The sequence below is a fragment of the Oenanthe melanoleuca genome, chromosome 3, assembly GCF_029582105.1.
Source record: "Oenanthe melanoleuca isolate GR-GAL-2019-014 chromosome 3, OMel1.0, whole genome shotgun sequence".
Classification (NCBI taxonomy): domain Eukaryota; kingdom Metazoa; phylum Chordata; class Aves; order Passeriformes; family Muscicapidae; genus Oenanthe; species Oenanthe melanoleuca.
The window spans coordinates 19,555,777-19,568,081 of NC_079336.1; the positions used below are offsets into that span (position 1 = coordinate 19,555,777).

At 41.5% G+C, this 12,305-nt stretch overlaps 1 protein-coding gene across 3 annotated transcripts; it reads left to right on the forward strand.

Annotated features, from left to right (window-relative positions):
• The first annotated feature begins 531 nt into the window (after positions 1 to 531).
• CLN8 (CLN8 transmembrane ER and ERGIC protein) lies at positions 532 to 7,848 on the forward strand. Of its 3 annotated transcripts, none has more exons than XR_008840134.1 (4): positions 982 to 1,102; positions 2,419 to 3,057; positions 3,458 to 5,890; positions 5,922 to 7,848. XR_008840134.1 is itself a non-coding variant. In XM_056487951.1 (3 exons), exons 2-3 carry the CDS (start codon positions 2,491 to 2,493, stop codon positions 3,770 to 3,772), a joined length of 882 nt encoding a protein of 293 aa, XP_056343926.1. In that variant the 5' UTR covers positions 532 to 802; positions 2,419 to 2,490; the 3' UTR covers positions 3,773 to 7,848. The 3 variants fall into 3 exon arrangements, 1 of the variants encoding a protein (XP_056343926.1); XR_008840135.1 differs by lacking the exon at positions 982 to 1,102 and adding an exon at positions 1,881 to 1,953; XM_056487951.1 differs by lacking the exon at positions 982 to 1,102 and adding an exon at positions 532 to 802 and having other exon boundaries at positions 3,458 to 7,848.
• Positions 7,849 to 12,305: the final 4,457 nt, after the last annotated feature.

Genomic DNA, 12,305 nt, shown 5'->3' on the forward strand with positions numbered 1-12,305 from the left:
TCCTGAGGCTACAGCTGGGGAAGGGGCAGGAGCGCTCTGCCTGGGACTCACCTCAGTGGCACACAGGTAGAGCCCTGCTGTCCCTGTGGGCTGTCTGCAGAGGAGTTCAGAGCAACCCAGCACATCAAGAGAAGGCTCAAGAGGAAGGTTTTGTCCCCAGACTTTCCCAAGAAGCAAGTGTTGCTGGCTGCCTGTATGTAAACTACTGAGGTGGCATGCTGACAGATCTTAACTTTTCACAGAACTCATACAGCCACTAGTATCACACTAGCAATTAAAAGCAAAGCTAATGCAGAAAACCCCTGCTGACCAGTTATCCCATTGTGGTGTCAGAACCCAGTTTTCCAGAGGGAATGGCAGCACTTGCCTCTCCCCGTCAGGAAACCAAGAACATGTCAGACTGTCGATGCAGATTTTCCAGCTCTGGTCTCTCATCATTGGGAGACTCCGGTTCGGATTTCAGCTGCTCTAGGCCAATCCTCTACGTGACAGAAGGTGTGGTTTGCTTTTATTTGTCTTTTTTGGTCGCTCTTTTTGAGGAATCACCTGATCTGTAGTGGAACTGAGAGTTTCCCTGGAAAAACAGAGTCCCTGGCAGTCACTCCTGTTGAAGACCAAACAGACGGCGGGCGCGGGACTGTCACACCGCCGAGGAATCCTCCCGGGGTAGGTTCAGGGACATTGAGCCTGAGTCACTGGGATGACAACATCAATTGTCACACATACGGAGAGAATCATGTAGCAGAACATCGCGACATCCATGTAACAACGTGCTGCGTTTAATGAAACGGGATGATTACAGGTAAATGTAGTGTCTCTGCCACCACCGATATTCCCTTTTCGCTGTCGATATCGCCGAGCAGGCACTCTCGAGCGGCGCCAGGGAAACGAGGCTCCCCCCGCCCGCGTGGTACAGCCGCGCCGCCCCCCATCCCGCGGCGCCCAGTGGTTGGCGCTGACGGCGGCGCATGCGCACAGGGCACCCGGTGGCTGCGGGAGCGCCGGGTCGAGCCGGGTCGGGGCCTCCCCAGGCGGGTCGGGCTGGGCCGGGCGCTCCTGGGGACCGGGAAGGGCCGTCCCATCATTGCGGGCAGCGCTGTGGGTGAGGAGCGGGATTTGTGCGTGGGGGCCGGTGTGGTGCGGGGCTCGGCGGCCGCGGGGGCGGGGAGGGCTGCGTGCGGTGCCGGTGCCGTGTCTGCGCGGGGCCGCAGGAGCTGCCGCGGCCCTGCTAGAGCCGGCGCTTGCGGTACTGGGTCGCGCTCTTCAGGGCCTGGTCGTGCTGTGTTTTGCCCTGGTTTTCCTCGGAGAGATGAGGGCGGGGGGGCTGCTGGAGTTTGCAGTCGGGCTTGCCGAGTGTGGTGCCGTGGAGTGGGCGAAGGGCCTTTTCTCCCGGCCCATCCTCCTCCTGGAGCGGGGCACCTGCGGGCAAAGGGCAGCGAGTCGGTGCTCCGCGGGATGCACCGGGGAGCGGTGGTGCCATTCGCTGCCTGCTGAAGCGAGGCGGGAGCTCCCCGCCGGGCTCTGCCCTCGGTGGGCTTTGTGCTCTTTTCACCTGCGCTCACCTGACTCCCAAACGCGCAGGGCTGTTCAGGGTTGCGGCGGGTGTGGTGGTCGTGCTCCTATCACCTGTATGGTTCATAGAACGAGCTGGAGTTGAAATATTTCAATGTTATCTGACTTTTCCCTCCTCACAAGCCTTTGTTTTTGAGCTGCCGCATGTTCAGGAAGTTTCAGACAACTTGAGGCACTTAATGCTGGGCTGTTCACTAATTACACTGATGTTGCCAGTAATATGTAATAATGTTGCTTGTCTGCATTCCATACTCTATTTTGAATCTTCTTTTTTTTTTTTTTTTTTTTTTTTTCGTTTTTTGGAAAGGGGCTTAATATTCGGAAATTTGACTCTGATTGCAGAGCCTTGTTTTGAGCCATGATAGTTTCAACCCTTTTGGTGTAAGTGGTCCCCATTACTGCATTAGTTTTCTGTACTTTTATGTCTTGAATGTGTATTTGAGATTCTGAATTGCACCCAAAGCTGTAGCAAATGCTGGAAAATCAGTGCGGGAAAAGCAGGGGAGTAGGACAATAACTGTGCAATGCTGTTGAAATAAAAGTTTCATAAGTAACAAAACAGGATTTGCTTCTTGTATTTTCTCTTCCTCTTTCTTGCCTTCCTACTTGACCCTCTTCTGCTTTTGCTTCAGTGCATTACTTTGTACTAGTAGGGACTTCACAGGCCAGTTGTAAATCTTGTTTCTTACGTTTTTTTTGTCTGTCTACCTGTCTTTGGGATGACTGTGCCTAATGGCAGCAGGACCACAGTCATAACTGTGCAGTGGATGTGAGCCCTCTGCAGTTTAGAATCTATATATGTGGATGTACTTAAAAATTCACTAAACTTTTTTCTTCTTGTTCCAGATGGAAGAGTTCATGATCACTGGTTTGCATAATTACAGAGGCTAAATAGGCGTGGAGGAGACTATAGTGGGGATGAGAAGTGTCAAAAGAGAAGAGATGAATCCCACAAATGATGATCCAGTGTTTGGGACCATTTTTGACTGGGACTATCTCTTATGGGAAATTCGTTTGACATTTTTATCTGCTGGTTTTTTAATCTACTTGGGAGTATTTCTTCTGTCTCACTGGTTGTCTTCTTGGAGAAGTACCACTTACCGCGCCTTGTATGCAAAGGAGAAGGTGTTTTGGAATATGGCAGTCACACGTGGTGTGTTTGGACTTCAGAGTTGTGTTGCTGGGTTATGGGCTTTGCTCATAGATCCCGTTTTTCATGCTGACAAAGTCTATTCACAGCAAAAGTGGAGTTGGTTTAACTGTTTAATAGCAGCTGGATTTTTCTTGCTTGAAAATGTAGCAGTTCATGTGTCCAACATAATTTTTAGAACATTTGATGTTTTCTTGGTAGTTCATCATTTACTTGCTTTTGGTGGCTTGGCTGGTTTAGTAATTAATGTGAAATCTGGACATTATCTGCCTTTGATGGGAATGTTGCTGGAGATGAGTACTCCCTCAACGTGCATTTCCTGGATGCTTCTGAAGGTAAGAATATGATAATTTTCAGATTGTTTGTAACAGTTTTCATGCATTTCACTTGTCCATAAATAATCTCTGTGGTTTATTTGGATAGTTTTTCATCAAAACTGCATTTATCCAGTTGATATCTGTGTTATTATCATACCTGCTTTTGTCATGATAGCACTTGTGCAGGCCTCCAAGTAGTGTGGTGCTGTGTGCACGTGCACAGTGGGACCATAAATCCATACCAAGTTTGGCATGCCACACTGGAGTAACGTGGAGTAACATTGCACTATGAGGAAAAAATGCCTGAGAGTGTGGGTATATGAAAGCTGGATATTTGTATTAGTTCTACAGATTCCTCAGTTCCTTATCTTGAAGTAACAATCTCACTTCTGCATACTTTGTGTTCTTACTTTTCTAGGCTGGCCGTGCTAACACCTTTTTCTGGAAGGCAAACCAGTGGGTGATGATCCATCTGTTCCACTGCCGCATGATTCTTACCTACCACATGTGGTGGGTGTGTATTTTCAACTGGAATTCTATTGTAGAAAATCTGGGACTTCTTCACTTCATTGTTTTATTCTCGGGATTATTTGCTGTTACACTAATACTTAACCCATACTGGACATACAAAAAAACTCAGCAACTCCTCAACCCAACTGACTGGAACTTTGAAAATAAAGCAGTGGAAAATGGAAAATTAAACGGTGAAACACATCAAAAGAAGAGGATTTAGCACTGAAAGAACAATTTTCCCAGCAGGGTAACAGAAGAATACAATGCAAACTCATTCTTTGCACGTGAACTAGAAGATTTTGCAAGAAGCTCATTGGCACAGTGACTCCTTGCTGGTAGTACTGTGTATGCACCACAAGTGTTGAAAAGCATTGTTTATGTTCCTTATATGTATACATAAAAGAACTTCAACCCTTGTTATGAATTACACCAACAATTTGTCACATTGGACATTGTTTCATAATTTAGCAGTGATGTGCTCCTAATGGCATGTTTTTTTTCCCTAATGCTTCAAAGTAGCTTTACAGTAAGTCATCTATTAGCTCAGCTTGAATCAAGTTTAACTTGATTAATCCTATTTCACATGTGATGGAGATACTGATACTGAAAATTATGTTAAATTGTTTATTAAGAACAATTATGATCCAAGTTAGGTATGCATGGGTATCTAATTCCTGTGTGCCAGTGAATCATTCCAAGTGGCAGAACTGGTCAGTATGCAGGTAGAATGCAGTCATGGCCCAGGTTTGGGTTTTGTTGTTGGTTGGTTTGTGGGTTTGGGGTTTTTTGGGTATTTTTTTGTTTTTCTTTTTTTAAATGCACTTAAGGAACAGGAAAATAATTTTTGAGTTTGAGTGTTTGCTTTCAAATTTGTAGTTTTCAGCTTGCCCTCAGTATGGGAGGAGTTCATACCCTTCAAAACCATGCATATGGAGATCCATGCATTTGCCATATGAGTAGTCTGGAAGGTAATCATAGTGGCCCCTTCTGGACTTGAAATCAATGAAATAAAGTGGCAACATCAGAAGGTGACCCAGTATTGTCCTTGAACAAAATGCTGCTTGATAAGTAAAATTATTTTGTTTGTAGGTCCCACATGAGGGATCATGCAATTAGTTCCTCTAATGCTTCTGTTATGGCTCCTCTTATTTTTGAGAATGCACTTAGGTTTTTTTTAAATGGTTTCAGAATCCGAGGTGACTTCTCTATGGAGGAAAGCCCATATCACCTTGTGTAGGAATTTGGTTGTTTTAATATTTTTATTTAACTTTACAGAGCATACTAAGTGACACTAACAATCTGTTGCACTTTATCTGCCACATGACAAAAATCTTTCCTTGACCTGAGAAACTGAGCTGCTCTTTAGATAGGGACTAATGGTGATGGATGTTCTCCCACTTATATTGGTTTGATGGTTCCTGGGTGAAATGTTGGGAAGTGGATGGAGGGATAACGACAGAAGAGAGTGACGCCTAGTGGCAGGAGAATGACAGGGTATTAGTTTTGGTGCTTGGAACATAGGAGATTTTAAAAAATGGTTAATTGGAACTCTGTGTGACATGACTGCTACACAGATTTATTTCCCAAAGCATTAAGACTGGGCAAGCCCAAGCTGTGAAGAATTTTAGATCAAGCCATGAATTAAAGGCTTTGTGGACTGATCTGTGGTGGAGCATATTGTTTTAAATGTCTGAGGGAAGCACTTTGTTGTAAGCAGCCCCATTTTATTAATTTTTGGTGGGAATGTCTTTGATTTGTTCTGAGTGAAGGGAGTGGTTGGGTTGCTGTGTTCCCCAATTCACTGTGTGTGAGCACAGAGTTGAATTGCTGTTCTATAACGGGGAGGAAACTTCTTACTTTAGGTCATAAATAGATAGCCAGATCTTGTTGATAATGATGAAGTGGTTAATATCTGAAATTGCCTATTCAAAACCAGGCTGAGAGGGTCACAGTAATTTTACCCAGCAGCTCTGTTATTGTACTGATATTTAATAGATAAAATCTAAATTTGAAGCTATCTTCTTATTTCTAAGCTGGACAGAATGAAGTTGCAGTGTTGTCTTTCTGTGCACCATCCTATAGTAAAAAGGGTTCTCAAAAAGTTTGAAATGGTCTTGTCTTGACCTGTCTTGAGGAGTTACATGTGGAAGAGTAATGTTAAAAGTACTTTGGAAGACTCTAGAGGGATGAATTCCCTTGCTATGGAACCAAAAATATTATCTCAATGCATATCTTTCAAAATCCAAACCTCACTTGCAGGAGTTCTGGGGAGAAAGGCAGAGAATAAGTCATCAGGTATCAGAATGATGGTGTACTCTATGAAGCTTAAAACTTGAAGGTTTGGATTTGATGAAGCTTAAAACTTGAAGGTTTGGATTTGATGAAACAAGGTAATAATTGTAAAATCCCAGCTACAGAATTCTGAAGAATCCTAACAGAAAATCAGAAGAAGTTTGGGATAAGTGTGTAATTCTTATAGTGGATGGCCAAAGAATGTGAAATTCACTTAAGAATATGAAATTTCTATGTGTTAAAAGAAAAGAATATGGAGGCATAGGGGGTTAGTAGTGAATTGAGACTGAAAAAAGACAGGTGGGAATTTATGTAATAGCACCAGATGTCTAAAGTTTAATATTTTATATTCTTAATTTGTATAACTTTATTCATTGAATTTTAAATCTTTCATTAAAATAATGTTTTTATCATCATAATGCAGTCTTTTTAGTTGCATCCTAGTGTGAGTTTTTTCACAAAAAGACTGTTAGGGTTTGCTTGTCTTAACTGTGTAATGAATATATAGAGCCCCTGTTGACCTAAACACTGGTAGACCTGCTAGATCAAGAAAGCTATGCAATAAAGCAGATAACAGCACTTATTTTATTTCTGTTGTTTAGGAGTACTTTACAGTCCAGCTAGAAATACAACACAACAAAAATATACAAACCTTTCTTTTTCATCTTCTTCATGGCTTAGTGTTGGTATTACCAATTCTGTTACAAAGCCTCTTTTTTAACACTTGACTATAAAAGGACCTTTTATAAAGGCATGTAGCAATAGGACAAGAGTAATGGCTTTAAGCTAAAAGAGGGGAGAGCTAGATTTAACTGGGAAGAAATTGTTCCCTATGAGGGTGGTGAGGCCCAGGAACAGGTTGCCCAGAGAAGTTGTGGATACCTCATTCCTGGAAGTGTTCAAGGTGAGGTTGGATGGGGCTTTGAACAACCTGAAATAGTGGAAGGTGTCCCTGCCTACAGCAGGAAAGTTGAAACTGGATAATCTGTAAGGTCTCTTCCAATCCCAGACTTCTGGGATTCTTGTTTTGGTTTTTGATTCTTTTTTTGATTTTTCTGGTTTATTATTGTGGAAGTCACATTGCTGTGAAACAAGTCTGAAAAAATTCTTGAACTGAGGATTTTGGTGTTTATTTACCCTTGTAACTAAGTGCCCTTTTTCAGCCCTAAGGTAGAGTAGCCATATCTTGTTTGTAAATTTTGTTTTAGTGAAATTAATCTCAGTCCAGTTGGGCCTTCTTAAACAGCCTCATTCACAATCCTATTTAGGAAAGTTCAGTCAGCTTCAGTAGAGGCTGGTTTGGGTCACAGGGTATGCTGCTGTGGATTTGGAAAACTTGCCTAACATGATTTTGGGTGAATTGTTTGCCAAGGTGACTGCTAGGGACTTGGCACTGCTTTCTTGTTGAACAAGAAAAAACCCAAACAACAAACTGTGGTGAGGATAGTGGTGGTCAGTTGTTTTGGTTTGGGTTTTTTGGGTTTTTTTTAAAGAAAAATGTCTGATCTGAGACACCTTGTCCAGTCTTCTGGTTCTTACTGTCTTCATTCAACATTCCTAAATTAGAGTTTGTGTTTTCCTCCACTTCTATCCAATATTTTTTTTCCAAAACTTGTCATTATTTTGGAACCCCTGAACACACCAATTTTTAAATTTTTATTCTTACTTGCAGTACTGGTCATGATCTTTGAGAAGTCACATTACCACCACAATATTTTTGTCCAATAGTTTTCAATACATCCAGTCAGGCCCATCTTCCATTAAATATTCACGTCCAAATCTTTCAGAGTGTTTTTGTATTTCCTGATAACATGGATTAAATACTAATGTGATATGTAGTTATAAGAAACCCTCTTTAACCTCAGGGAAGCTCCCCTTTAAAGTGAATTTAAAGGTATTAAGCAAACTCAAGTCTGCTCTTGTACAATATAACATTTTAAAAGCATCTTTAAAAACATTTAAAAGCATCTTTACACTGTACATAAATAAAAGTATTTTATTGAATAGCTGTCTATGTGAGTTTCATTTGCTGATTAAAATAATGCCTGTTATTTTTTACTTGTTCTTTGTAGTTTTTGCAGTACATGCACTAAAACAGTCATTTATTTTGAAATGTTAAACTTGACAAAGATAATATTGTATTCATGGAAATAACTATAAAAATCTTGTAAATTATTGTCCCTTCACCAGTATTTCATGTGTTATTCCTTCAAACACATTTAGAACACTAGAAGCTGTGCCATATGTAAGTATGTATTAAAAAACTGTTAAAAAACCATCTCTTGGGAATGACCCTTCTGGCTTGTGCATTTGAAGTGTGTGGTCCATTTTTGCATTAGGCTCTGACTGTGAAGACACTTCATTTGGTACCACATGATGCTTCATGGTTTAGTATAAGCTACCTTAAATAAACAACAAAAACAGCAAACATAAAGACTGAAAACTTGCCCCATTGCAAAATAGTAAAGTACAGTTCTAAGCGTTTCTTTCAGGATGTTTTTCAGGAATTAATTCCTGATGCTTTCTAGATTAGTAAGTCAAAGGAACAGCATCATTACTGGCATTTTAATTATAAGAATGCACAGTGCAAGCAACTGCTTGGCTGCCTCTGCAATGAAGTCCCCAAGATTGATTAAAGCAGAAGCAAGACATTTTATGTACAGCTCTACTAACTGTGAGATGTGTGTGGGTACAGACTGGGATGAGAACAATGTATAATAGTGTTTGTATGAATAAAGTCCCCCTTTTTTTTTTTTTTTTTTTTTTGGTAGATGATCTGTAAAATGAATTTAAATGTTATTGTTTTGCTATTCCCGTGTTTCAATTAATAGGTAAATAGGTAAATACCTTTTACTTTGTAATGTTAAACATATTCCCAGAAAAAGATTGGAGCAGACTTGTGCCAACAATGTTATACAGCAGTTATGGTCTTTTGGTCTTGTGTCAGTGCACTGTTAACTTAAACTGGAACAAAAAATTTCAAGCAGTGATCATTAATGAAGTAAACTATGCCTGTTGATATAGTTGTCAGCCCTCAGATCTGTTTCTAGTGTTGGAGGAGACATTTCATGCACTGGATCTGATTGACTAATTAACCTGTTCTGCTAGTGGTGGTGCCACAGAGCAGGAACAAATATTTTACAGCAGGTTTTGCCTACCTCTTTTCCCTAAGTTGAACACTGGTGCGAGGGGTGGAATGATGATGGTACAGAAAACCTGCAAGGCCATAGCAGACCTTGTTCACAATTCAAGGTGCAGGCAGGCCAAGCTGGGAAGGAGGGGGCCTGCTCACCCATCCACAAATTAGAAAGCAAGGAAATTGGCTGTTCAGCATTGCTTGCAGTTACTGTGTGTTCTGAGAGCCAGTAAGGGTCACTTCTGAGTGCTTAGGAATATGACCTGAGCAGAGAGAATGAAAATTTAATACTGGCTTTGTCAAATGCAGTACTTCTGATCTGAAATTTGTATTTCCTCATGTGATTGTAGCTGCCTCTGCTCCTTTGACTTCTTGGCTCACATTAGTGTACTACATAAGCTGACGGTGTTTTCACCTCTATGGCTTCTGTAAAGAATTGTGAAGTTTTAGTACTGGTAATTGATTCTGGCAGCTCCAGATATTTGTTTGGATTTATATATTGCTATATCTATTTGCAACTTCCTTCTCTTGCCTTGCTGCCTCTGCTACTAAAAGCAGCTTACCAGGTGAATGCTGCATGTTGGTACTGAAGCTGTACTCATTCAAGTTTAAGCATGAGGCTTGCAACAAGAAGGGGACAAAATATACCTGAGAAAAGACTAATTTTGTAGAAGGTAGAGAGCTGACTTTGCTACATTTCTGAACCTTGCAGTTCTGCTGTCAGGATCTTTTATGTGTAAATCAAGGTGATAAGTATGATACCTTGAAAAACAGCCATGCAGACAAACTACAGAAGCATATAGAGTACTTTTGCATGGAGGTTTGCATAGAATAGGCATATAGCATCTAACAAGAGCTTGTTCCTCTTGTTTTGTGGGTCGTATTTACAGGAAGAAAGTGCATCCTGGAAAGCAGCAGTAGCCTTCCTTCCTAAGGAGTCATTAAGAGTTAAATCACAAAAAAGCCAAGAGGCTTCGGGATGAGGTAGATGGAACTGGTTGTTACATTGTATGTTGCTGACCACATAGTTACATATTGAATATATACTTTTTCTGATGCTTTAGCTCTTCCTTTTTTTCTCTCAGCATCATATTGCGTATTACTGTGACACTGGTTGAGGCTAAATTTAAAAGCTTTTTAGGACATCAAAATTGCTAAACAATATATTGCCCAAGGTGAAAAGAGCCTAAGGTCTATTCTAATTTAAAGTAATTTATTCTTGTATTGTCTCTGCCTTTTTATCTTACATAATTATTTTTCACCCCTGGAGACTCCTTTGCATATTCATGAGTACAACTCAATCTGCTCTTTTGTTTTGCCAGCCATCCTAATACTTTTTGTTTGTCACTTTTCCCACTTGAATTCCTTTTTATTACATGTTGGCAGCTTAGAGTTGTACATAGTATGTGATATAAAGTCTTCTCAGTATCTTGTATTACACCAGAAGCTCGTTCCCTCTCCCGGGAACAGTTCTGCTCCAGCTAAAGGCTGCATTTATCTTTCAGGGTTGCATGGCCTCTGTGCTTTGTGGTGCTTCTGAGAGGAAATTCACTCCAGTTTTTCCCTTTATCAGCTCCAGGATGAAGAAGAGCCATCAGAGAAAAGTGGAAAAACTGAAAGTAGGAATGTTGTGTTATAGAAACAACTTGTGCATGTGACAGTCTGGGGTGCGGGTGCCCAGCCCCGGCAGCAGCAGCGGCTCCGTGAGGGGAGGCCGGGGCTGCCCCAGCCGGACACAGCCGGACACAGCTGGTTCCAGCCAGATCCAACCGGATCCAGCCAGATGGAACCACCCGTGGCAGGGCGCGGCTGGATCATCATGGGAGGAAATGTAGGTAAAAGGCAGAAACCGTGCACAAGAGTGAGGAGAACAACGTGAAAGAACTGGCTCTGCGAGCACCAAGTTCAGTGAAGAAGGAGGGGGAGAAGCTGCTCCAGCGCACCAGAGCAGATTCACCTGCAGCCATGGAGGAGCCCTTGGAGGAGCAGGTTTATCCTGAAGGACTGCAGCCTGCGGGCAGCACCCACACTAAAGCAGAGGAGAAAGGAGGAGGAAGAAGTACAGGGAGGAGCTGTTATTGACTGGCCACAACCCCGGTTCCCATCCCACTGTCCCCCCTCAGGGTGGAGGAGGCCAAGGAGATGGAAATGGAATGATGTTGAGCCTGGTGAGAAGGAAGAACAGAGGGGGCAGGTCTTTTTTACTTTTGTCTTTGTTTCTTACCATCCCATTTTTAATTTTAATTGGCAAAAAATGAATTTGCCCCAAGTTGAGACTGTTTGACCCATGACAGTAATTGATAAGGGATCTTCTTGTCTTCATTTTGACCTACAAGGTTTCCATCTTATTTTCTCCCACAATCCTGCTGATGAGGAGGAATGAGAGAGCAGCTGGGTGAAAGTCTGGCCAAGGTAAACCCATCACAAGAAGTTATGGCATCAGCTGTACTATCACTTATGTACTACGCATGACAATAAGAGCTCTGCTCCTGAGAAATATTAAAATGTAGGAATATTTATACCTAGTCTGTCTGAATTGCCAGTCTGAGAATTTGACTTGCAAATACTCTTTGTAAAAGAAGGAAAGAAGTTAAATGAAATGCATTAATGAAAGAAGTTCTACTGCTGGTAAAAGATCACAATATTATAAAATTCAGTTGTCAGGTTAACATGTACTGGTGTGCTCAGAACTGAGGAACTGTCTCCCAGTAATGGCGCTGGTGCTTCAGGAAAATGGAAGATGAGTCAGAAGTAAGCATCAAAACAGAATGTGAATAAACAGTGGTTTTATAAATCCAAGTGTTATTTTTGATGTAATAGTCTTAATTTAAGAAAACTGTAGCTTGCTTTTATTTTTTAAATACATATTATTTAGTATATATTATATATAAAAATTAAAAAATATTGTCACTCAGTCTGGTCTGGTAAGGAAAGTAGAAGGACCTGTAACTTTACAAGGCTCCAGCATGTGTTCTGCAGATGCTCGAGTTAAGCAAGCTCATTGGATGTCCTGCCTTGGAGTGGATGCTGAGGGATTTCTTGGAGTGGATTCTGAGGAGTAAGCAGATGATATCCTGTCTTCATGGGGGACACAGCTGGGAACAACTGAATTTCCAGTGGAGTACTCCCTAGGAAAAATTGCCAGCTACATCAGCTGTTAAATGGAAGAATCTGAGAAAACTGGGCTTTGCTGAGGAATTTGATAACCTAAGTTTTAGTTGTTTTGTTCAGATTCCATGCAGTATTTTGGAAAGCACACTATCAGAATGATGGCCTATAGCTTAGGTGTCATAAATTTAGGTGTACATTCAACAATGCCAATTTC